The sequence below is a fragment of the Pimephales promelas genome, chromosome 4 (assembly GCF_988280905.1).
Source record: "Pimephales promelas chromosome 4, fPimPro1.hap1.1, whole genome shotgun sequence".
Lineage (NCBI taxonomy): Eukaryota > Metazoa > Chordata > Actinopteri > Cypriniformes > Leuciscidae > Pimephales > Pimephales promelas.
The window spans coordinates 33558285-33583011 of NC_142772.1; the positions used below are offsets into that span (position 1 = coordinate 33558285).

The 24727-nt window shown below is 37.1% G+C and overlaps 2 protein-coding genes across 3 annotated transcripts; both read left to right on the plus strand.

Annotated features, from left to right (window-relative positions):
* Positions 1 to 1910: 1910 nt before the first annotated feature.
* On the plus strand, positions 1911 to 2964 carry gig2o (grass carp reovirus (GCRV)-induced gene 2o). Its single transcript, XM_039658262.2, has 2 exons — positions 1911 to 2016; positions 2129 to 2964. The coding sequence occupies exon 2, from the start codon at positions 2130 to 2132 to the stop codon at positions 2781 to 2783; it is 654 nt and encodes a 217-aa protein (XP_039514196.1). The 5' UTR covers positions 1911 to 2016; position 2129; the 3' UTR covers positions 2784 to 2964.
* A 1661-nt stretch (positions 2965 to 4625) lies between these two features.
* On the plus strand, positions 4626 to 23315 carry snx19a (sorting nexin 19a). Of its 2 annotated transcripts, XM_039658416.2 has the most exons (11): positions 4626 to 6203; positions 6381 to 6513; positions 7628 to 7728; positions 7826 to 7942; positions 8079 to 8167; positions 8254 to 8347; positions 9640 to 9784; positions 10086 to 10209; positions 20855 to 21039; positions 21251 to 21338; positions 21491 to 23315. In XM_039658416.2, the coding sequence occupies exons 1-11, from the start codon at positions 4659 to 4661 to the stop codon at positions 21618 to 21620; spliced, it is 2751 nt and encodes a 916-aa protein (XP_039514350.2). In that variant the 5' UTR covers positions 4626 to 4658; the 3' UTR covers positions 21621 to 23315. The 2 variants fall into 2 exon arrangements, with proteins under 2 accessions (XP_039514350.2, XP_039514354.2); XM_039658420.2 differs by lacking the exons at positions 21251 to 21338; positions 21491 to 23315 and having other exon boundaries at positions 10136 to 10209; positions 20855 to 20984.
* The last annotated feature ends 1412 nt before the right edge of the window (positions 23316 to 24727 follow it).

Here is a 24727-nt window from a genome sequence, read left to right on the forward strand (position 1 = left end):
ATCGAGCACCTATCCTGACGTAACTGTGACACAAAATGATAAATGAATAGCCTAATTTTGTGCTATTTTAAATATCGATTAAACGCATTAAAGTTTGTAGCCTAATATTTTTTCAAACGTTATTTGTGTTACATCTGTAGCCTATTTTGGTGTGTGCCACCGAATGTTTTGAAATAGGCTACAGTGCTAGCCTACTTTATGTTGTAGGCTATATCTCGAAAAGTCACAACCTGCTCTAGGACAGAATTAAATATATCATCACTATGAATAACGTAGTCTCGTCCGTTACTGTAAACCTTTATTTTTGCGCAATGCTGCACGGACGCACGCACGCCAGTTGGTGTCAGTATATATGTTGAGTGTAACACTGGCCAGCGCAAGATTATCATCTGTGCCTTTAATATTTCAAGTCCACAAAAAGTGTAAAAAAAAAATAAAATAAAATAAAAATCAATTATTAACAAAATTATGAGGCTATGTATCTGAAAAGGATTGCATACAGGGCTATAGCAATCTTCTTTATTTATTCAAGTGCAAAAAAAGTGCTCTGTGCATTTTAAAAATTCAACAAACGTTTCGGTCACGCAGGACCTTCCTCAGCTTTCAAAAATAATTTAATGGAATTATAATAATAAAATATTTTTTTGTTGTACAAATTATATGTGCATATAGCCTATGTTATAATCTATAGCCTACTCAGGCAGAGATCTGCAGGTGTAACTGGAGGTGCCACAACATAAAGAGATAGTGACATGCCAACTGGCATGTGCCAGTGGATATTGACATGCCACTAAAACGTGTGACACCTACTGGCGGCCATGATGTATTTAGTTCGTCTTTCCAGAGCAGTTTGTGACTGCGAGATAAACAACATAAAGTAGCACTCGTATTTCAAAACATTCGGTGGCAGATACCAATAAAATACAGACGTACACAAATAACATGTTTGAAAAAAATATGACTGACTTTAATGCGTTTAATTGATATTTAAAATATCACAAAATTAGGCTATTTATTTAGGATTTTGTGTCACAATTATGTCGGGATAGGTGCTCTATTAATCTGTCAGTCATTTACAAAGAGGTTATGGTGGGAAGTTTCTTAATTTATTAATGACAAATTGGATTGCAACTTCCTTTTGTTAAATGAACATGTAATAGGCTATTAGGTTTTGTCAAATATGAAAAACGTATGGAAAATGAACCATATATTATTAATTTGGTGATTATTTTTGTTAAGTTTCGTATTCATCGTTGTAAATTTAAGAATCAGAAACCTCTTTTTTTCCGTGGTTTTGAAAGGTCTAGAACATTATATGGTTTCTATTAAGGGCATACAAACAAAAAAGCTGTTTAAACCATTCATTTATTAAAAACATTTATGATTTTGTGAATTGTCAAAGCCTTTTAATGTCTGTTTGGTTTATTATATCGTTGTTTGTATCATAATTTTTGTATAACCCTGGCCCTTTTATTTTTGTTGTATTATAATGTATTTAATTTTATTTGTTCAAGTTTTGTAACTGTTGTTGAAACAATAAAAATAATAATAATAATAAAAAGGGAAACAGCAAAAAAAAAAAAAAGATTCATCTGTCACTAAATTTAAAGAATATTCGTTTTTAAAAAATATTGCTGTCTTATTTTTTATATAAGCAAAACCAAAGTGTTACGAGCTTAACTAATTGACAAAACTTAAAGTGTCAAGTTATTGGATGGAAACAAATATTAGGCCTAGCCTATTTACGGATAGTAATAGATTTAAATAGGCCTAGATAGGTTTTTTTTTCAGTGCATCAAAGGCAAATGTTGCTGGAACAGACTGTATAAAAGCAATGTAGCCTAGGCTACTTTATATATAGCCAATGTCATGCCTATTTAAAATAGAAAGCTGTCGTGAGAATGACGATTAAAGGTTTTGGAGGGGTTTGGTTTTTATTTTGCAAGAAACGAAATCGAAAGTAAAAAGTTATCAGCTGTAGGATAAAGGCTATAGCCTACTACGATCTCGGAGACGGTGAGCATATTTTCCCCTTTGATGATGATTTCATTGGATTTTAGTTAAACGTAAAAGACTGTTTTAGTGCTCCCATATAGGCTACTAATTCAATCCACGTATTCAATCTTAGAATGGAGAGAGAAGTGTCTTTCTGTGGCTGGAAAGCTGTTGAAGACCGCAGTAAGTTGTCCGAGAACCAGGAACCGGAGTCTGGCCGTGCATACACAATGTTTCACGGAGCACATTTAAACAACGCCATGGCTATCATTAATAAAGGATTTGTACCCTCTAAAGATGGAATGCTGGGCGCCGGGGTTTATGTCAGTCGTAACATTAAAAAAGCCATGTGTTACCCTCTCAATACTGACGTCAACGACAAAGTCGTTTTCAAACTGCGGGTGCGTGTTGGAAAAGTGAAGAAAATAGACCGTGATAATCATCCTCTCATGAAATCGTGGCACAGCGACGGGTACGACTGCGCGTGGGTTCCGCCAAACAGCAAAATCTCCACCATCAAGTCCGGTCGCGAGGAGGACTGCGTGTGGGACCCCAGTCGCATCGAGGTGGTTGACGTGGCGTGCTGTGTGGATAACGAAAAACGCAGGGAGCTTCGACGGCTGGTTCGCAGTAAAATGAAAAACAAGGGCTCAGGCTGCTATCTTTGTCATCGCGACACTTCTTATGGAGACCATGATATTCAGCCGTGCTGGGGGTGCAAGAAAGAAATCTGCTGTTTTCAGGGAAAACACTCGTGCAAAAGCAGAAAGTCCAGAAAAAGAGACTGAATCTGAAGGCTAACTTCAGATTATGAATGGATTCCTCCTTGATTTTTTGACATCTGTAGCTATTTTAGGTTGTAGTATCCATATCAGTTTGTTATTATTATTTTTTGTTGTTGTTGTCTTTTAACCCTCTGTAAACCATATTTAGGCCTATATAAATAAAAGTTTCATTTATCCATTAAAAGTTTCATTAGGCTTTTATTTTTCATTATTTTGATGAATTGATCAGTTAAATAATGCAATATGCTAATTTAGCATCCATTCTAAACTTTAGCCGTTTTATGGTTTATTATGTGTTTAGGCTATTTGTTTAAAATTAACATTTTATTTAGGCCAGTTTTTCTCATAAGGATATAGACTGTTGATAGGCCTTTGTTTCTTGTGAAAACAAACAAACAAAAATATCATAGGCCTATAATCCAAAATATAGCCTATTTAAATATTACATATTATAGACTACACTATATAGTCTAGTTTTTATATCAAATTGTTAATTTCTCATAAAGGAGTTGTACATTTTTAATAATACATCCTAATTGTTACAGCTATGATTTTATTAAAACCAATCATTTAATTAAGTTTGTCTACAAATATTTTTTCAAATGTTTTAGAAAATATTTTATTTCTTAAATAAACTGAGTATTTTTCATTATCAAAAATTTTAATTGGTCACCTAGTAGAAAGAACGCATAGTTTGTAGTGGAGAATAGGCAAAAAAAAAAAATGTTAAAATGAAGACAAACTGGTTTTATTATTATAATAATTAGTCACCTAGTAGAAAGAACATGGTTTTGTCCTTGTAATGTGCTAATTCCGATCTGAAAGTATTTTTGTTGTTGAACTTCACCGCTGCTGCAGTAAGAGGGCGCCGTTCAGTCGGTTTTTAATGACTGAAGTCTAATCTGAGGTGGACAGTTTGTTCGATGTTAATCCAATTACAGTGAAGTAGATTAGTAGATAGACTGCAAATGTAGAAAGCAACGACATGCAAGGCAAACACCAAGAATTTACTATATTGATAATATTGTTATACTGACCAAATCATTAACAGCTTTAGAGCGCATCTACTTGACGATAATATGGTCACGGATATAGTTTAATTATCAGGAACTGTGACCTGCTCAGTCTCTGCACACATCCTCTCTGAAACGGTAAGTTTCTCCAAATGTTGTTATTATTCGTTTGGAGGGTTTAGCTGCGTTAACCTTTTAACCCCTTAAGTGTTTACGGATTCTTGTAGAAGTGAAATATGAAGAAACAGAAAGAAGTTATAAAATTTTGAGTTCGTGAAAATGTACAATTTCTTATGTAATTATTTATATTTTATATAAAATCTATATTTTCAAAACATTATGAACTCTAAAACTGCAAAAAAGTCAAAGCCAAAAATATGAACAAGTTGTGTTTTAAATGGTACCCCCCAAAAATGAGCATTCAGTAAGATTTTGTTTTGGCGCAGTACCAAACTGAAGAATTTCAGACCTTGTTTTCCTCTAAAAAACTTGAATGGATGTTATATTTTGAACTCTTTTCATGAAAACCATTCTTTCATGATTTTTCATGTCCATCACTATTTCAAAATAAAGGTTTGAACACGCCTTGAAGTATGAACATTTTAGTGTTGCAAATTGTTAAATTACAGCTCCTCCGTAATTTATTTTGAAAATCAATCACAAAATATGAAAACTAGAGATTGTAAGCTTTCAAATGATATATAGTTTGTCAATAGGTTTAGTATAGGATAGGCCTATTACTGTTTTACATATGTAATGTGGCTAGGTAATAATGTAGAATGGCAAAACAAGGTCATTATTATAGTTTATTTATTTGACAGTCTGTCTATCTCTTTCCAATTTAAGAGCTCTGACTTGTGACAAAATGCCTGGTGTTGCCAATCCAAATCATTGGAGTCTCTCTGAGTTACTGGGACAGAGGAGCATTCTTGGAGTTGTAGTTCTGATTACATGGTTAGTTCTGTTCCATCTTCTTGTGAATGTGTGGCTGCTGTGCATCTTCACCAGTCTGTTGGTAGTGCTGGCTGGATGGCTGGGATCTCATGTCGCTTTGGATGCCAACAGCCTCCTTCATTTGGAGCACTTCCTGCCCCTGGGTGAGTCGCCTCAAGTTCACACTGCCTCAGAGAGTGAACAAAGACTGGACTGGGAGATTCAAAGTGCTGTTGACAAGGCTGTGCGGGACTTTGTGTCATCCTGGTACTGCAGTTCTGTTACTAAAGGAGGGGATGCATTTGAACAGGAGGTGAGGGACACTATGCTGGAGGCAGCCGCTGAACTGAAGAGGAGAGCGAGACAGGTGGACCGGAGAGCTCTGGCCCTGAGGATTCTTGAGCTTTGCGGACGCCATCTGCAGAGCTTCAGCCAAGCCAGGGAACTTCAACGAACACTGCAAGAAGAGTCCGACCAATCGCTTTCAAATTCACAAAAACTATGGAGGTTGTACAGTAGAGCCGATTTGCCTCACCCTGCCCTGACTGGACCAGCTAACCAGCTCTGCTACTCCAGAGCACTGGTAGATTTCCTCATGCACGTCCTTATTCCAAAATCTCACTTGGAAACACGAACAGGCTGCTACATGGTGGGAGAGCTCTTAACATGCAATGTTCTTTTGCCCCTTGTGGCAAGAATATCCAGTCCAGATTGGTTAAACCAGACCATCGTAGATGTGTTCACTCAGTCCACTGACAAAGAAGAAACAAGCTCACAGCAAACACCTCCAGCAGACCTGGACGATTCCCAAAGAAGCTTCTGGGATCATGACTCCCCGGTTTCTTTCGACTGTCCTGAAACCTCCAGCATGCAGACAGCTTGGTCTGTATCCACAGCCCCCCTCCTTGATTCCTCTGAAACAAGTTTCCAGAGTCAGTGGTCCTCTGATGAAAATGTACATAGGAGAAGAAGTTCTGGCTTACTTTTTCCAGAAAGAATGGTCCAAAATACAGCTGAACTTCTTAGATCTCCATACCGCACTAGCCGCCTCTATAGACACACAGACTGTGACCTGGAATCACCCTGTTCGGATGAGAGGAAGATGTCTAGTGACTCTTTGAAACGAACAGACTCCGATGCTGAGGACTTCTGTGACTGCATCTCTCCTTCAGACTTTTGTGGGCTGGTTTGTCTGGAGGAAGACACATTGGGTATTTTGGGGAAGTGTTTCAGGCAAAACATTGTTTCAGAGCCTCCTTTATCACTGGAGAGTATAGTGGAAGATTCTCTGGTCCGACCACTGACTAACACCTCAAACTCCGTCCCAAGAAGCCTTGGCCTGGACTCATTCGTTTTTGAAAACTTGCCGAATTTAGAGGGACCGGTATCTATTCAGAACTTGCAAATCGTTGGGACCATCACAGCCAAAGAGCAAAGAAGCAACAGCACTCATCCTTATACTCTTTACACTGTAAAGGTGAGATTCTCACACATGCATCAAACATCTCATGTTAAATACAGACTTTTTTGTTGTTGTTGTTAAATTTGGTTTGGAATCCGTTGTAATTAGGGATTTCATGAAAAGCAATGTTTTTAGGCTTCTTTCCCCTTTTTACTAATTCATTATCAATGTATTGTGTCTTTTCGTTTGTAGTTCGAAACTGCTTCAGATTCAAATAGCTCTGATCAGCCTGTCACATATCATATGGTGAACCGGCGCTACACTGAGTTCCTCAATCTGCAGGGCCGTTTGGAGGAAAGGCCAGATCTCAAGAAAGTGATCAAAAGTAAGACATTTTCACATATTAAAAATTAACATAAATACATTGAAATAAAATACACTTTATAGTCTCAGATCTAATAAGTACATCTTGTCAAAGTTGCATAGTACAAAGTAATATACATATTAAATAATTAAATTGCTCTCAGAATGGCATTATTAATCTACTGACTAATCCTAGTATAAGTGTTGTGCGTTACCAGTCACCTCTGTGGAAGCACTGGTATAACTGTCTTTTTAAATTCTGTTTTCTTTTTTTGTTGTGATTTTATTTTTATGGAGGTGTGTGGGTGTTTGTAGTGTTGTGTGGTGTTCTAATGGACCTTGAGTCTGGCAATAAAGATGAAATGAAATGAAAAATGCAATGAAATAAAATTCTGTTCAAAAGTTTGGGGTCAGTAAGATATAAACAGAAATGTATACTTTCACTCATAAGTGACAGTGAAGACCTTTACATTGTTAAAACAATCTATTTCAAATGCTTTAAAAATTAATTAATAAAAACTTTCTATTCATTAAATAATCCTGAAAAAATGTTTCCACAAATATTAAGCAGCACAACTGCATTCAACATTGTTGCATTGTGTGGTAGGGTTCCATGTGGGTGAAAGGAAGAAGACAGGGTCGGCGTGACCGGGACTAGTACTTTTTATTAACTCAAAATATAAAAGAAAACAAAGGCTGCGCCACAATCACATTCACTGTAGCCTCAGCTACAGCAATGTTCATAGAACACTCTTCCAGCTGAATCAGCTCACAAATCACTTAGATGAAAACTCCTTATGCTGTACCAGCTCTCAGTTTACGACGCACAAACACTCTTTCCGCCGTATCAGCTCTCAGTTCACGGCAGATGAACACTCGTCCCGCTGCACCTGCACTCAGTCCCGAGTCTATCTCTCTACAGTCACCAGATCTCAACCCAATAGTGCATATTTGGGATGTTATCTTATCAATATAGGCCAGCCTTTCTAGAGAATGCTTTCAGCACCTTGTTTAATCAATGCCACGTAGAATTAAGGCAGTTCTGAAGCGAAAGGGGGTCAAACACAGTATTTGTATGGTGTTTGTATTGTATGCATCATCTCGACTCCATATTAAAATATGTGCTCACATTTCAGATGTCAAAGGTCCAAAGAAACTTTTCCCAGACCTTCCCTTCAGCAGCCTGGACACAGAAAAAGTGGAAGCCAGGAGAAGCCAACTGGAATCATTCCTTAGGGTAAGAGATTTCCCTTCCCTAATAAAATGTTTCGGGCAAATTAAATGTGACTTTTATACAAAACCCTGGCCTCTCACACCTTTTTCCACTCCTGCAGAAACTGTGCACCATCCCAGAGGCAACTAACAGTGAGGAGGTGCGTGAATTCCTTGCCCTCAACACTGATGCCACAGCAGCTTTCCAGAAGAAGCCGTCGAGTTCACGCATAGACAAGGTCCCTCTGTCCTGAAACAAGATATATTTTGATTTCTTTTAATGTTTAGAAAAGACTTCCTCTTTCTTTTTAAACTTTTATTTTGACATTGCTGTTTAATTTTGCCTGTCTGCCTGTATGTTTTCCTAATAAACAGATGGTTGAGAACATAGTGGACACCCTGAAGACGGCATTTCCACGCCCAGAGCCTCAGAGCCCCACAGAGGAAAGAGACCCACAAAGAAAGTGAGAATGAGACTTAACACATATCAAGCATGCAAATTAATAATTCTCTTGTTTTTAATTCCACAAACTGTCCTCTCACATTTCAGGCCTCGTCTGAGATTCTCCAGTAAAATAGCTCCTACTCTTAACGTCCCAAGCCTGCAGCCTAAAGTGACATACTCGTTCAGTGAACGCTGCTCAGTGAGTTCTTCATGCCAATGCCACATAAAAAGTTATTCATAATCTGTCCATGCATCATTCACATAAAAAAAAAAAAGTTATATTGAGTATGGCAGGGTTTTTACTTATTTGCAATGTTTCTCAACCTTTTTTTGTCATATATACCCATCAGTAAGGCTCAGTACCCCTTAAAGCTGGGATACACAACACAACTTTTTAAAGCTGAACAGATTTTAAAACACTAGACATCATACACCTGCCGACATTGTTAATGGTTACAAAAGAAAATTTGGGCATCATACACTATATGACTGATGATCACACTCTACAATACTTGTTTAGCTTATTCTGAACACAACAAACTCATGCAAAAACACACACCTCGTTGCTAGGAGAAGCATGACAAATAATAAACGATACAGGTTTCACAATATTACGCTGGTTTTATATCTTCTCTCTGGATGGATTCATAGTCCAAAGCTAAAAACAGAGTCTGTGCCCATCATACACTTTTCTGTGAAATCTGTCAACTCTGACTGCCCGAAATCTGCAGACTGGCGCACACTTTCAGCAACTAATTGTGATGAAATTCTAAGGAAATGTCATGTTGTGTATTTCAGTCTTTAATCTACATCAAACCTTAAATTTGTTCCTTTATTTCCAAAATGTATGTTTTATGGCATTCAGTGAAAAAGAAAATCATGAGAACCGTTGTAATTAATTATAGCCACCCTTTATTATTTCACAGCAGTATATGTAGCCTATATATTTTTATTATTTTAGTTTGTTTTATAGGTTTTGCAAAGCAAAAGCAAAATAATTGTGAAGTACTCCTGAACCCTGTTTAGGTACTCCCAATTGTTGGCACTTATTGTGTTTATTAGTGATAATGACTTTTTTCAGAGTCAGAGTAGCTTTATTATCATTTCAGCTCTATAAAGGCTGTGTACAGTGAAACGAAACAATGTTCCTCCGGGACCATGGTGCTATATAAGACAAAAACCAACAGTACAAATTTTACATGGAACAGGGCACAGTAGTCTGGGTTTTTGAGTGAGAAAATGAGTTTGTGATGATGCTCTTCTCAGCTTTTCTCAATATCTGCTGCAGGTTCTTGTGATCTGAGATGGTCAGATCCCTTTGTAAAATGTTGTGAGGATGGGGGGTAGGAGATGGGGTTTCTTTATTCTTCGTAGAAAGTAGAGAGGCTGAAGGGCTTTCTTCGCTATGTTGAGAGACCAGGTGAGGAGCTCCACGATCTCCACGGAGGAGCTGTCGTTGCGGAGTGTTACGTACTTCATCCCTTTCTGTAGGTTCTTCGAGGTTTCTCGCTGTCAGATCTGGAGGGGTTTGTTGAGGAACAGGAAAAGCTGGTGGATGGTGGTGTCAGGAGTCATTTTGCTGGAGGAAGACACATGAGAGAGCAGAGACCTGTAGAAAAGAGAGGAAGAGGAGCAGGTAAATAAACTTCAAAAGCAGAGCTTGAAAACTTTTTTCTATTTTATTCTCATGCATATTAGAATTGTGTAGGATAAGGTGAAAATTAACTTTAATTTAACTTTAAGTTAAAAGATAACTGTGAGGAATGCTGTACACCCTATTAAACAGGAGATGGCAGCATATAATTGATGAATGAGAGCTGATTGAGAGCGAGTTGTAGCTTTAATTATTTTATGTGAGATTAAAACATTTATCTGATACAATCTAAAATCTAACCCTACCTTTACACTGCCAAATTTTGATGTTTGTGATGATGCAGACACTGCCCTGGCAGATATTGCTCTGAATATCTTGTGTTTGCTGATGAAGGACCAGTGGAGCTGGCTGTGTACAGAAAACATCCAGAAAACCATTAGACTGCTCTTTGGCACTTTTATTGAAAGGTGAGTACACGTTTGACAACTTTGAATTTGTACCAAAAAAAAAAAAGATGTATTATGATAGGAGTGATATCATAATACATCAATACATATGATAGGCTTATGATAGTAAGCAGACAGTACACTATCAGGAAAAAAGGTACAAAGCTGTCACTGGGGCTGTACCTTTTCAAAAGGTACACTTTTGTACCCAAAGGCTGCATATTGGTACCTTAATGGTACATATTACCACCTAAAATGTACATATTACCACCTAAAATGGACATATTAGCTCATGAAATGGACATATTAGCACATAAAATGTACATATTAACGCTTAAAATGTACATATTAGGACCTAAAATGGACTTATTAGTTCCTGAAATTGACATCTTAGCACCTAAAATGTACATATTAACACTTAGAATGTACATATTAGCACCTAAAATGTACATACTAGCACCTAAAATGTACATATTAACACCTAAAATGTACATATTAGCACCTAAATTTTACATATTACTTAAAATGTACATATTAGCACCTAAAATGGACAAAAGTTTACCTTTTGAAAAGGTACAGCCCCAGTGACAGAGGAAAAGTGTGTGTGGGGGTGTGTGGGGGTATGTCTATATGACAGTTCTGAATTGTAATGCCCATTTTCGTGGTGTATCTTTTATAATCTACCCTGTGTATGTTAACACAATGATCAAACCACTAAATAATCACTTTGCTGGCCATGATGTTCATTGTTACCCTTGAGTAATAGAAAATAAAAACCCTTGTTCATTAACACACATTAGAGTTTGTTGTTGACAGGAAAATCATTAGTTTTGAGATTATTGTAGTATTCCATCATGCTGGCTTTAGAGACAAGTCCGTTTAAAGCAACAATGTAGTCACTTGGAATGATATAATGGCTTTTCTAGGTGATTTTTTTGTTTGTTTTTCAAAAGACCCTGACTTAACTGATCTATGAGAACAAAAAAAACACTCAAGAACAGCAGGGTCATGTTCAAAGTATGTTGAAAGCATTTTTTGAGGCGGGGCTGATCATTAATGGTTATTCAATCATTCATTTGCGTAAGTCCTCATCAGACTTTAAGAGGGGAAAAATTCTTAAAACCATAGAAAGCAGAGCTTCTCGTGCATGTGTTGCACTCCACCCAATTAGAAGTAATGGAGGGCGAAGCGCAGGAAGGTGATTGGATGCAGCAGGGCTGGCTGATAACTGGCCAGCGAGCCATTCAACAGGATTGCATCTGGTTCAAGAGCCTTGCGTCATTTGTGTGGGCCAGACATATGTAAGCTGTCATAAGCAGTTAAGGAAGTGATGGCTAAAAAAACCCCAGCACATTGTGTAAAGACCACACAAGCCACTGTGTCTGGTTCACCATACGGTCCCAGGATTAATGAGTCCTTTAGTTTAATGATCATTATTTATTGTAGATTAAGCAACAATCTCAGCAGGGTAACAGATTATTATCTGGCCTACACATGCTTAACAAAGTACACAAATGGTTCTGTGATACGTTTGATAAATCGGAGGCGACTTTAAACCTTTTGCACTCAATGGCCCAGCGAGAATAGACAAGTAAGTATTGCCTGAGACAAACTGCCAGCTGCGAATCTGCATTATATGATCCCCTGTTGAACTTGATCGCATTTTTTACTCCAAAAGGAATCATAACAATGCATGAGCGTGTTCACATTTCCTGTGAGCTTATGTCTTCCTCGCGAGGATTACAGCATTTTTACAGAATGTGCTGTCACTCACTTCCCCAGAGTACATTACTCCTCATGCCAGCACTAATATTTGTTGTACGCACAGTGAAATATCCTCCATCAGTGCTTTCTGAACTTTAGCTAGAGTGGGTCAAAATGTTTTCTATGTTTCTCTCTGTGTAGCCAGAGAAAGAATGTTTATTGGATTAACAAGTATAATAAAGGTGTTTATTGCTGAATATTTTTATATCTTGTGTGTAATATATTGTAATATTAGTTTTTTATTCTGTTTAATGATACTATGAATGCCTACACTTTAGAGTCAGTCAGTACATTTACAACAAAACTTTGATTATAACTATCTAAAATGAGTAAATTATCAAAATCTGACAATTGCTGAAACTCACATTAACGTAGATTGTGAAATTGTCAGGTTTTTTTACTCTGGTTTGGACATTAAAATGTCAACGGAATCAAAATGTGCAAAAAACACGCCAGTACTTTATTTAATAAAACAAGACCTTTATTTAATAAAACACAGTTTATGCCATTTGCATGACTAATAAGCATCGTTTATGCAAATCATTTATGTGCATGTAAACACACTGGGCCCTATCATACACCCGGCGCAATGCGGCGTCAGGTGCAACGCAAGTGTCTCTTGCTAGTTTCAGCCCCACACAGTTTTTCATCATTTTCACGTACTGCACCACGTTGTTTAAATAGCTAATGCATTTGCACCCAATTGTGTTCCCATGGGAGTGCTGGTCTGATAAACGAGGTGTGTTCAGGCACATTATTGGTGCGTTGCTATTTTGAGGCAACTGAAATAGACTGCTCCTTTAACCAACTGAAATCTGGTCTAAAGTCAATGGCAAAATTTTATGTTTGTTATTTGAAGAGCGCATTAATAATATGCATCTACACTATTAGGGGTCCACAACAGGCATACACTTTGTCTCGTTGATGTTCGATGATCGCACGCTCTAACCTTGCACACCCACCATTTTTCCTGTTGTTAAACTAGGAAAAGTGGATTCGGACACGCCCTGAGTGCGCTTGCGCTGTGCACTTTAGACCATGCAATTGGATTGTAAAAATAGGGCTCACTCTGTTACTTTGTCATATATTTATGAGTAAATACTATGGCCAGAAGCAAACATTGTTACTGTTTTGTTGAAACTTTCCCTCTGACATGCATAAACATGCACCAATGGTCTTTGACCATTGTTTTACATTTGCTTTTTCAGCGACTTGCGTCTGAGTGTGAAGATTTCAAAAAAGACATGTCAAGCAGTTCAACTTTTAAAGATGCATCTCGGGACCTTGCTTGTTTTTCCATTCCATTGCAAACCATTCTGTGTAAATGGCCTCTTTGTTCATTCAGCTCACTGCAGTTCGCTAAATGCTAATCTAATCAGTGTTTTTCATAATTGGGAGAAATACTAGTACAGGGCTGGGCAAATCTGACCCTTGAGAACCACTTTTCCTTCAAAGTTTATCTCTAACCCTGATCAAGCTCTTTACCCTAACTTTTTTTGTTGGGGTTGGCACTCCTTGCCCACCTCTGGACTAATAGACTGACTGCATCGTTACATGAGAGACTGTCTAAAAACAGTATTGAATTCTCTTTGAAATTCAGAAAGGACAAACATGGCAAGGGAAAAGTTGGTCAAATTTTTCCAAAATTATTTTTGTTACATGATTACTGAGAAAACGCTAAGAACGTTAATTTTAGATGCAGATTAGCATTTGTAAATGATATATGCTCAGATTTCAGGGCTTCATTAAAAAAGTATGCCATGTGTCTGCAATTCTCCTTCATTAACGCAGAAGGCCTTGTCTGGTCACTTTGAGCATGTGTTTCTCGCATTGCCGTATTTAGGTTTGGGATAAAGTTAGGATTTTGGCCTCGCCCTCACTAAAAGCGATACACACAAGCCAAACTTGTTTTTCTGGAAGGTTATATTAGGCTGGGCCTTATGTCTGTTAAATGATGTGACAGTTAATGCTGCCGTTGTTTGTATGACATCACCAGAACAGGAGAGGTGTTAATTAGTGTGGCTAAAATCAGCACCTTATGTCAGCTGAATCTAAAGCTATTTTCTATGCATGACATCGTCTTCACTATTCCATGTGCAGTTACTCTGGCATGTTTTTTCCAACCAAGTTGGAGAGTTTATGTGGTTTGGGGTCAGCAAAATAATTGATGCTAAGTATAATTAGGATTACTGCAGTTTTAAAGAAATATTTCCTGTAAGAGGTGGACAGAATGTTCTGATGCTGAGAACAGATTTGAGATGTATGAAGAACGGATTTTAGATGTATGAAGTGTTGATGCAGAGTTAAGGATATTTGGTCAGATTGATTGACTGGTTATTGCAGGGGCGTAGCCAGTAATGGGCCAGGGTGGCACTGGCCTGCTCACCTTTGCACTCCCCGAGAAACTTTGCTTTCGCTCTCAAAACCTTTGCCTTCCCTGAGACACGTTGTGTTTGTTGGCAAAACCTTTGCTTTCCCCCGAGAAACTTTGCGTTGGCTCGAAAAACCTTTTCTTTCCCCAGTGAAACTTTGCGTTCTCTCCCAAACCTTTGCGTTCCCCTGAGTAACTCCTTGTGAGAGAACACAAAGTTTCTCGGTGGAACTCAAAAGTTTAAAACATTGAAAAATAATATTTCCTCAATCTCATATTTTTTTTTCTTCACCATGTCCTTTATGGGCACTGGAAACAATGTACACTTTTAGTTTTAGCCCCTTAGAAAATTGTCAATAAGCGGCTTTCATTTGAATTTATATCACGTTCTTTCCATAAAATATAAAATGTCTAAATGTTTTAGTATAAATGTACTCGGTGTTCTATCTTAGAGTTTTTCTACAGGACATGTGAGGCCATCATGTCTTCAATCACTTCTGAGTCCATCTGGTAAACATTTATTTGACTGTCAAGTACAAACTTCAGCACAGCATGTCATTGGGACCTGGAGTTCCGGAAATGTCTAATAATATGGAAACAGGCAACAAATATCCAAGCCTCACTGACCTTGTCTCTCCATCCTGTCTCCTTGAAAGCCAAGGCAGGGTTGGCAGACATATGGTAAGGCTTGTCCTTTTATCTAACTCTAATTTTATTAGCTTTACCATGAGAGATTAGATAAGCGGTAGAAATTAAAGAGAGGTCTTTATTGGTCTGGTCTTTATGTTAGCACCTTGGTCATGTAAAATAGCCACAACTTTTTTACATATCCACACTTCAGGCCAGCTCACGGGCGCTTCAGGGAAGTCTGTTCACATATATCATTTGAGAAGACCAGTTTGTTTCACCATTTGCCAGAAATGTGTATGTTTAGTTTGGCCAATCGTTTTCAAACTGTTAGCGAGGGTGTCTTATCTGCCTGGTTTCACACTAAATCACTGGTCCCTAAACAGCTATTTGTTCAAGTGGATAAACTTGCCGCAGGATAAAGCTTAAAGCTTTCTGTTAGCTGTTCCAGAATTTGGGAGTTTCTGTGGTGCTTAGATGGAGAAAAGTCTGGAAACTTATGGCTCTCTGTGGTTCAAAGCATGTATTGGCATCACTGGGGATGGACCATCTACAAACAGGGTTATTATGTAATGGTCTTGGTCCATTTGCTTCCTTCTCTGTGTGCTCAATGTGTGAGGTGTGCACACACTCTTCTTGCTTTGAAAATGTATTGTAGAAGTGCTGTTATACACACAAAAAAAGCCATAGTCTCCACTTGCGCCTACCGTGACTTACAGAGTGAAACTTCTTCCTGGTGATGTATGTCATTTAAATTCCGATGCATGTAATTTAAAATCTCACATGTAGCCGATCTGCCATGCCCCCATCCTACATTTTCTTTTTCAGTAGTATGTTTCACTCAGATGTAGGTCGAGCCCGTTCTCATCCTAGGTGACTCTATATGACAAAACGGCAAAATACTACGCACATGGCACCCTTTATCGTTAATATAACGCGCGAACCGCGTCATAAATCGAAAGGCGCGAAAGGCGTCATAAATCCTTTAGCGTTAATATGAGACTACCCTACCCCACACCTAAACCTACCAATCACAGCGCATGATATATTAACGATAACGGGTGCCATGTGCGTAGTATTTCGCCCTTTTGTCATATAGCGTCACATATAACGCTAAAAGATGAAAATGTGTTGGTATGTCACAATGCAGAGGAAAAGATATTACGCTACTTCTGACTTCAAGGGCCCAATGTTGATGGCTAAAGCTCTATGATTTGATCATAAACTTATTGTGAGTCTATTTGGATTTTTTATGTCTCAGAAACCAGAATAAATAAAATAAAGGTAATTGTGATATTTTTTAAATATCTCAGTGTGATATTATATCTTGCAATTTTGGATTTATAACTCCCAATGAGATTTTAGATCTCAAAATGAAACATTTCATCTTATTTAAAACTTTTTTACTCTGAAGTGGAAATGAGTTTCCATACAAAGCAGCAACCTTCTGATTGCCAGCCTTGGGGTTTTAGGCAATGCACCACCCCAAAGGGATAAGACTTGTACTTTTAGCTGAAATTCAACATGTTGTGTGTAACACAATGAGCAGTTTACCAGCCTGCAAACAAATGCCCACATAGGCCATACTTTTGCACTTATAAACATAAATACCAGTATGTAATGCACACCTGTCCGAGAATAAAACGTCCCACTGGAAATGTAAACCAAACGTGGGCTGGGAATGTTGTTGCTCTGTAGACACTGACATTACTATGAAGTCACTGGGTTAGGATGCTTTGGGTTTTTTGATTTCAGCCCTGACTAGATCCTGTTTCGTCCAGTTGCTGGATTTGGAGATGCCCATTAAATGTGGTGGCATAAACACCACAGTGGGTTGTATATTTCTGCATCAGACCTTATGTCACCACAAGAGCATCTTGGCTGGATACATCTGTGTTCTGATGGTCTGTGTGTGTGGAAATCATCTGTTCTGGTTTTCTGTTTTCATGTTGCATCATGCCAATTAATTAAACCTAATTTTGAAAACTAGCCTATTGTGTGCATGTCCAGTTGTATAAGTCGTAGATATAATTGTCTAACTCTATTTGGTGGTTAAAGAGAGCTTGTGAGAAACTAGAATTGAGGCCACTCTAAACAATTCGTTAAAAAAAAATCTTGTTCTTCATTATGTCGGGATTTTTTTCACTTATTAGTATTAGACCACTGCTGGATGACCTTTTTAAGCAGACACTTTCCAGATTTGCTGGAAATAATATTGAACAGATGTAGATGCCTTACTGCAGGAACTCACTTACACAGTAACTGTAAAATCCCTGGTCAAATTAGCAGCTCCCAGTAGATCCACGGATACTCATGTAAATGAACATCATCATGTGGTGTTATTCTTATTCTGCAAGTATTATAAATACAACTCAAAACCTATTCTAAAAAACTAGATGCTCCTTAGCCTTATAGTTGTGCATGTTTTTCTATTTTTCTTAGACAGTGTCAGGAGACATTTTTCAAAATGGCAGAAACAAGGACTTTCATAATGAAGCTGATCATCAGCACATTTCTCCAGGTTTTTTTTTTTTTACCAAAAGGGGGCAGCACACACCATTAAGATCTTCACACAAGTGATTATGTAATTGATGTCCTATAACTTCTAAAGTCAGAGTACATAGACTACTATTATCTTTTTTTTCCCCTAAAATAAGTAATTTACTTAGCTTATAGTTTGCCATTTCAGACTTTTGTCTTCTTTTTTCCAATGGATGTTGGAAATTTTGTTAGGTGATCTGAAAAATTGGCTGATTCATGTAATTAGATCAGTGGCTCTGTCATCTGTTGTTACTATTCAGTCAATGGTAAAGTCACAGCAGTTATAGCACAGGCTATAAAACAGCAGACCTTGGAACTGTGTCATTTCTCTCTTTGTCTGAATGGTGTGATGAGTGTCTAGCATTCACCATCATTCTGACTCATTTACACTATTGCCCTGTGCACAAGTGTGTGGTCTTATTGACTGCTGTTAGTGTAGTAGTTTCATCATGAGATGTCTAGGCGGGTGAACCATGTGGTGTATATGAGCAACAAACAAAACCTGTATAATACACATTTTGTCATATTTCAGTATTTTATATGTAAAATGTAACATTTAGAATGCCTCATATACTAATTTACCACTGTTCAAAAGTTTGGGTTTTCTGAATGAAGTCTCTTATCATCAACACTCTGCATTTATTTGTTTGTCATATTGTGAAATACTACTACAATTTAAGCTATATATAATTTTTTTCCTGTGATGAAAATGTATTCCTGTAATGGCAAAACTAGATTTTCAGTATCAATGCTGATTCAGTCTTCAGTGGCACATGCATGACATCCTTTAGAAATAATTCCAATTTGCTGATTTGCTGCTCAAGAAATGTTTATTATTATTATTATTATTATTATTATCAATGCAAACAGTTGTGCTGATTATTTCTGTGGAAATGGTTATACATTTTGATGATCCTTTGATGAATAGAAAGTACGAAAGTACATAATTTACCTGAAATAGAATTTTAAATGCACATTTGATCAATTTAATGCATCCTAGTTGAATAAAAGTGTTATCTTAAACATACTCACACTAAACTTTTAACTGGTATAGTGTGTGTGTGTATAGCTAACTTCAGAAGAATGAAGTAAACTTTAGTAAGGATGTTGAAGTGTGTGACTGGGACAGAGCTTCTCTTTTGAACCTGTGTATTCCTGTTTCGTTTTTTTACTTTTCCCTTTTTCTCCTTGTCCATTTGCTCACACACATACACATGCACACAGAGATTGTTAGATTAAAACCTGTCTGTCAAGGCGGTCAGATGTGATTCTTTTTCTATTCATACTTGTACTAGAACATGTTGTTGTATAACCCAACAATTTGATGATTTTTGTGTTATCTGAACTAGTGCCTAGCCATATTTTCTTTTATGACTTGGCAGAAGACTGTTTCACAAGATTCAAAATCAATAAAGCATTTCTTTTTAAGCACGAGGAGGTTAGGATAAAGAACGCATGTGGGAATGAGAGAAAGTAATGCAGAACGTCATATTTTGCAGCATATGTGAAAGTACAGAACTTTTTCATTGTGAAATAATACTTGGACGATCATCGTTTGGAGCTGTTGTCTGATGTCTGACAGAGGTAATGTCAGGTCTCAGAATTTATTAGGAGAAATTCTGAACATCCACAAACACAAATTTTCAATAAAGCTTTCCTGTAAAAGTTTCATAGTTTATTAATCATATTTGCATTCAGGATAAAAAATCCTTCCTGTGTATTTATTTCTCGACACCTCCCTAGAAACCAATCCTTCCCTCGCGGGTCAAAATGACCCGAAGCCTTAAAATTTTACTTGTCAATTGTTTTTGTCCGCTTCTTCCGTACGAACCTTTGTTTTCTCATATTTAACTCAGAGGGTTTTGAAAGTCTTGACATTGATTAAAATCTATCTCCACTGTGCAGCATGCCTGTTTGTATCCATGCATGCACAAGTGTTTGTTTGTTTGAGACATTGAGGACATGTGTTTGCGTGGTAGTATCCACAAAAAAAGTCTTTCTACGAATGTGTATCAATCAAATTCAGTTCAAAATTTGTAGCAATTTCCGACAGTAACTGTTTTTGTGCATGTCTGTCTCCATGTGTAGTCTACTATAGTTAACACACATCATGCTGGCTGCTATTTCTAGAGAGGAGGCACGCGACCCTGGAGACCGCTTTAGCTCCCCGCAGTCCATCACACAGGTGACATGCGAAGACCTCGGAGAACATGTGCACCGCATGCCAGAGAAATGGAAAAATAAACAGCTGTTAGCAGAACACGGGCCCCTCCTGACCCACCACATTTGAGCTCCTCTTATGCACTTGTGAAGTTTATTGTGTTTCCTTTGCCTGATCGTAGAGTGTGCAGACCTCTTTTTAGTAGTAAGGCTTAGTGTGCATAATAGCCATGAGATTTCATAGAAAGTAACAATGAGCTAAAGATAGAGGTGATGACAGGGCCCAGCCTGAGTGACAATGAATGTTTCCAGTGCAGTTGGCATTCAAGACACATTTATCATATTTTTAGACAGTGAAGGTTCTGAAGTCTTTCTAAAGACTTTGACTTGAACATCATATGTCTTTACTAAACTGAGATGTTTAAATTGTTTTAAAAAGTCATGGCCACTCTAGGACTGAGTTTCGGTATTAGATTTCCTGATTAGAATGTGATTCACAAGCTCTCGATTTGGTTCAATTCCCATACATGTTAATGAATTTCAGCTATATAGTCAATTTTGCTGACATGAAAGCATTTTCAAGAATCTCTCTCTCTCTCTGCTAATGATGCTAATTATGCAGAGCAGTATTCCAGATTGATTCAAACCAGTAACTCGGGCTTTGGGCTACACTGGTCTTGGTGGATGTTTTTGATCCACTAAAAAGAACTGTAATGACAAAAGTGTCATTTTTGGTTGGGTGCATTGGACCATTCCATATATATTATTATAATTATTTTTACATGGAATTACTTTAATCTGATTCTAGGCATTAAATTTTTTTTAAATATTATGGTTAACAATGGTATTACATTAAATAAAATAAATCTGAAAAAAAAAAAAAATGTAAATATTAGATAAAGATCCAGAACTTTTGGGGAAAAAAACTGAATTTGAAATGTTGCCTAACTAACTGAAATAAGTACAAGTACTAATATGACTAAAACCGAAATAAAAATAAAGCTAAATAGAAATATAAAAAAAATCAAAATCATATAACACAATTGCTAAAACTTAGACCTGAAAATATAATAATAAATCTAATTCAAAATATATATATAAAAAAATACTACAATTATATCTAAACCATAATGATATAATGCTGGAAACACCATAGAAACCTTAGGCCCATTCTCAATTTCCTTGTCTTTCTGTCTTACCCAGGTGGCTTGATGTAGGCATAGCCCACCTGAGCAGCGCCCCATGCTGGGTGATCTACCTGCGGGTTCTCCAGGATGCAGTGTGGCCCGGAGGTGAGCTGCCTGCGGTGCCACGACCAGAGAGAAGCCCAGAGCAGAGAGAGAAGACCAGACTTCAGTGCCTGCACTGCCTTATGCAGCTGTTCCCAGGTCAGTTCACAACATTAGAGCAGCTTCAGAATTAATGAGCAAGATCCTCTTCATTCCCATCACGTTGTATCTACTATTGTATCTAAAACGTTTGAGGTTCATATGGTGTGTGGTTTCACATTACTGTGGAACTCAAACTGGAGGAGAACACATTTTCATGGCAAGCAGTACATACTGACAGTATACAAAATTGTTTTTGTGTGAATTGTAGAGTTAATTACAGACATGCTTGGCTCAGGGAAATTCAGGCTAGTGTGGGAGCATTTGCTGGAATCTCTACAGGACCCCACTATCAACAGGTATTATTTTTTAAATTTACAATATCAGAGTCCTCCTAACAACAACAGATAATCCTCAATGACCTTAATTTTTAAGAATCTGTTGTGTTTATGAACTATAACCTAACTATGCTGGAAGTAAATGCCTATTAACAATTAAACTTGTAATGCAGGCACTTGGTGTACTGTGTTTTTGACCTGCTGCTGGAGTTCCTTGTTCCAGAATTTTCTGAGGAGTCGTTCCAGAGGTATTTACTTCAGAATCTCCCTGGAGATGTAGAGAGAACACCTTCATCCTCATAAGGACGCAGTTTCTTTTCTTCCATATTTCTGAATGCTGATGACAATTGGATGTGTTTATCAGATTTGCTTATCAGATTGGCAGGCTTTGTGGACAGCTGCTTTTGTCTTACAATGTTCATCTGACTCCCTAACCCGCAGTACATTTCAGATGGGTTTGGCATAGTGGTTTGGGAAGATGTTTGCCCCATTCTGAACTTAAACCTACTTATGTTGGCGCTTGAATATCGCATGTCATTTTAATTTGTTTATTCAAACTAAATCTAAAGCCACCTTCATTTCACATCATAGTCCTGGCAGGCCACTCAGATGGACACTTGAATGTAATTGAAATGTTCATACCTTTTATAATACCGTCTGAACCTTTTCCTAACCAATGCGTACTCATATTGCATCTTTGACCATAATCGTTTTATTTATATTATAGCAGATACACATCAGCACACATTTTCAAACATTTCCTGTCTGAGAAACAGACAATTCAAATGAGCATTTGTCAAATATAAGATCTTTCATTGATGGGAATAGACCTGTTTTTAAATTGTTTAATTTGTAGTTGCTGCTCTGTGCGGTTTGTAGACAAAACATGAAGAGGGTCAGTCAAAATCCTTTCTTGGCAAAATTGTTGTTTGGATATGAATGTCCTCCCTGTGACTCTTTGAAATGAAGGAACAGCGGATGTACAGTGTTGGGATGTCTAAAGGTATTAAAGGATATAAAATACAATAATATTTTGGTCCTTGTCCTACTATTGGTTGTCCTTGTTACAGTGTATATAAACGTTTTAGTACGGAGTAATATAAATTAACATGTACTTACTGGTACTATAGGGGTAGGATCAGGTTTGGGTCAGGATTAGTTGCATGTAATTATGCACAATTTATAATTACCATAGAAATTACATGTAACATGTAACAAGGACACCGTAAATAAAGTGTTACTAATAGTTTATACCTATACAATGCCATTGAAAAGTTTGAGGTCGGTAATCAGCGAGGATGAAATGACATAGACATTTACAATGTTACAAAAGATGTTCTTATCATATTAACTAAAAAAAAAAAATAGCATCTCTGTTTCCATAAAAACAGCGTAGCCATTTTTACCATTGATAGAATTGTTTTTTGAGCAACAAATCAGCTTATTTGAATAATTCCTAAAGGATCATGTGACAATTCCGCTTTGCCATCATTGAAATTAATTATATAAAATAGAAAACTGTTATTTTTAAATTGTAATAATATTTCACAGTTTGACTCTTTTTTTTACTGTTTTTGATCAAACACATTCAGCCTCATTGAGAATAAGAGACCACTTTCAAAAACATAGCAAAATATACCTACCCCAAACTACTGAATTTGTATAGTGTGTATGTTTTTAGTTTTGTTTATTGTTCCATTAAAAGTAACAAAGATTATTAAGAATATCTATATAGATCTTAGTCAGGTAATGTATTTATCACTCTGATGTAGTCTTTGTAAACAGTTTTGATTCTTGCTGGGCTCTGTTCACTGTCAGATTACAGTAGGTTAGTCAATTGGGGACCACAAGTTAGACTTATAAGTAAGACTAGGTCCAGGGTTAGACTTAGTCAGGCTGCTGTAAGAGGGAGCTTCATTCCTAAAATTGCAAGTCTTCTATTTCCACGTCATCTGGCCTTGCAAATCTGGATCCAGAGTTGGACCTTTTTCAAACGTCTGTAACCAAGGCTAAGCTTAAAGGGATAGTTCACTTTGAAATTAATTGTTGATATGTTTTAGCTTACCTCAAGGGCATCCAAGATGTAGGTGTCTTTGTTTCTACAGTATTTTCAATTTTAATATTTTTAGGTCAAACCGTTGTTGTCTGTCAGTCATATAATGGAAGTCTATGGGGATCTCCTAGATCAGTTGGACATGACTGTGGTAACACGAGGTAAAAACGATATAAATACTGTTTGTTTTCTCACACAAACCGCTCGTTTCTTGTCTTAAGCCATCAATGTGTACTTACATTTACGAGTCATTCAATCATGTTTAATTTTGACTTCTCTGTGCATGCTCTTTGAGGTAAACCGAGGGGAGGACCCCCAAACCTCCATTATTTGACTGGTCGACAACAACGGTTTGACCAAAAAATATCAAAATTGAAAATACTGTGGAAACAAAGACACCTACATCTTGGATGCCCTTGAGGTAAGCTAAAACATATCAAAAATTCATTTCAAAGTGAACTATCCCTTTAAATCATGTTTAATTTTTATACTTCTCTGTGCATGCTCTTTTACGAGAATCCCCATAGACTTCCATTATATGACTGACAGACAACAATGGTTTGACCTAAAAATATCAAAATTGAAAATACTGTGGAAACAAAGACACCTACATCTTGGATGCCCTTGCCATGAGGTAAGCTAAAACATATCAAAAATTCATTTCAAAGTGAACTATCCCCCAAGGAAGCAAAATTAGATAAATATTTTTTGTTATTTTCATTCTTGCGAGCATAGCCATCAGATGTCTGGTTTTATAATAAAGTCCATGTGTTATAATTTGGTGGTTTGCTAAACACACATTCTAGAAGCACTTTGTGTATTTGTCTCAGATGCTGGATTTGCGTACTAGATTTACGAGCGATGACTGCATGATAGCAACAGGTGTACAGAGACTTCAAATTCAAACACAGATGTATAATGCTTTCAACACTCTTTTAAAACAAAAAAGACAGAACTAAACAGGGGAAAACACAAGAATTTAAACACTTGTCTGAAAGATAAACTGTTATTTGTATGTATTTGCTCATATTTGTGGACAAACACATCCTACCGAGCTATGGACTCTGGGCTTTGTAGATACATTAAAAAGACATAATGTACAATCATGGCATGTTATGTATCAATATCCATGGTTATTTATTGTTAATTATTGTCTCAGCATATAAGCAATAAACTTTGAAACAAATCTGTTGTACTTCTGTAAAAAATGGAGGCCATATAAATGTCTACTGACATATAAGTCTTACTGACATTGTTATTGTTTGTGGATCTGCATTTATCTTTTTTGACAGATTCTTCATACCAAAACAATATGAGCATTTACTAGAGCAGGTTGTTGAGAAAAACCTTCAATTCT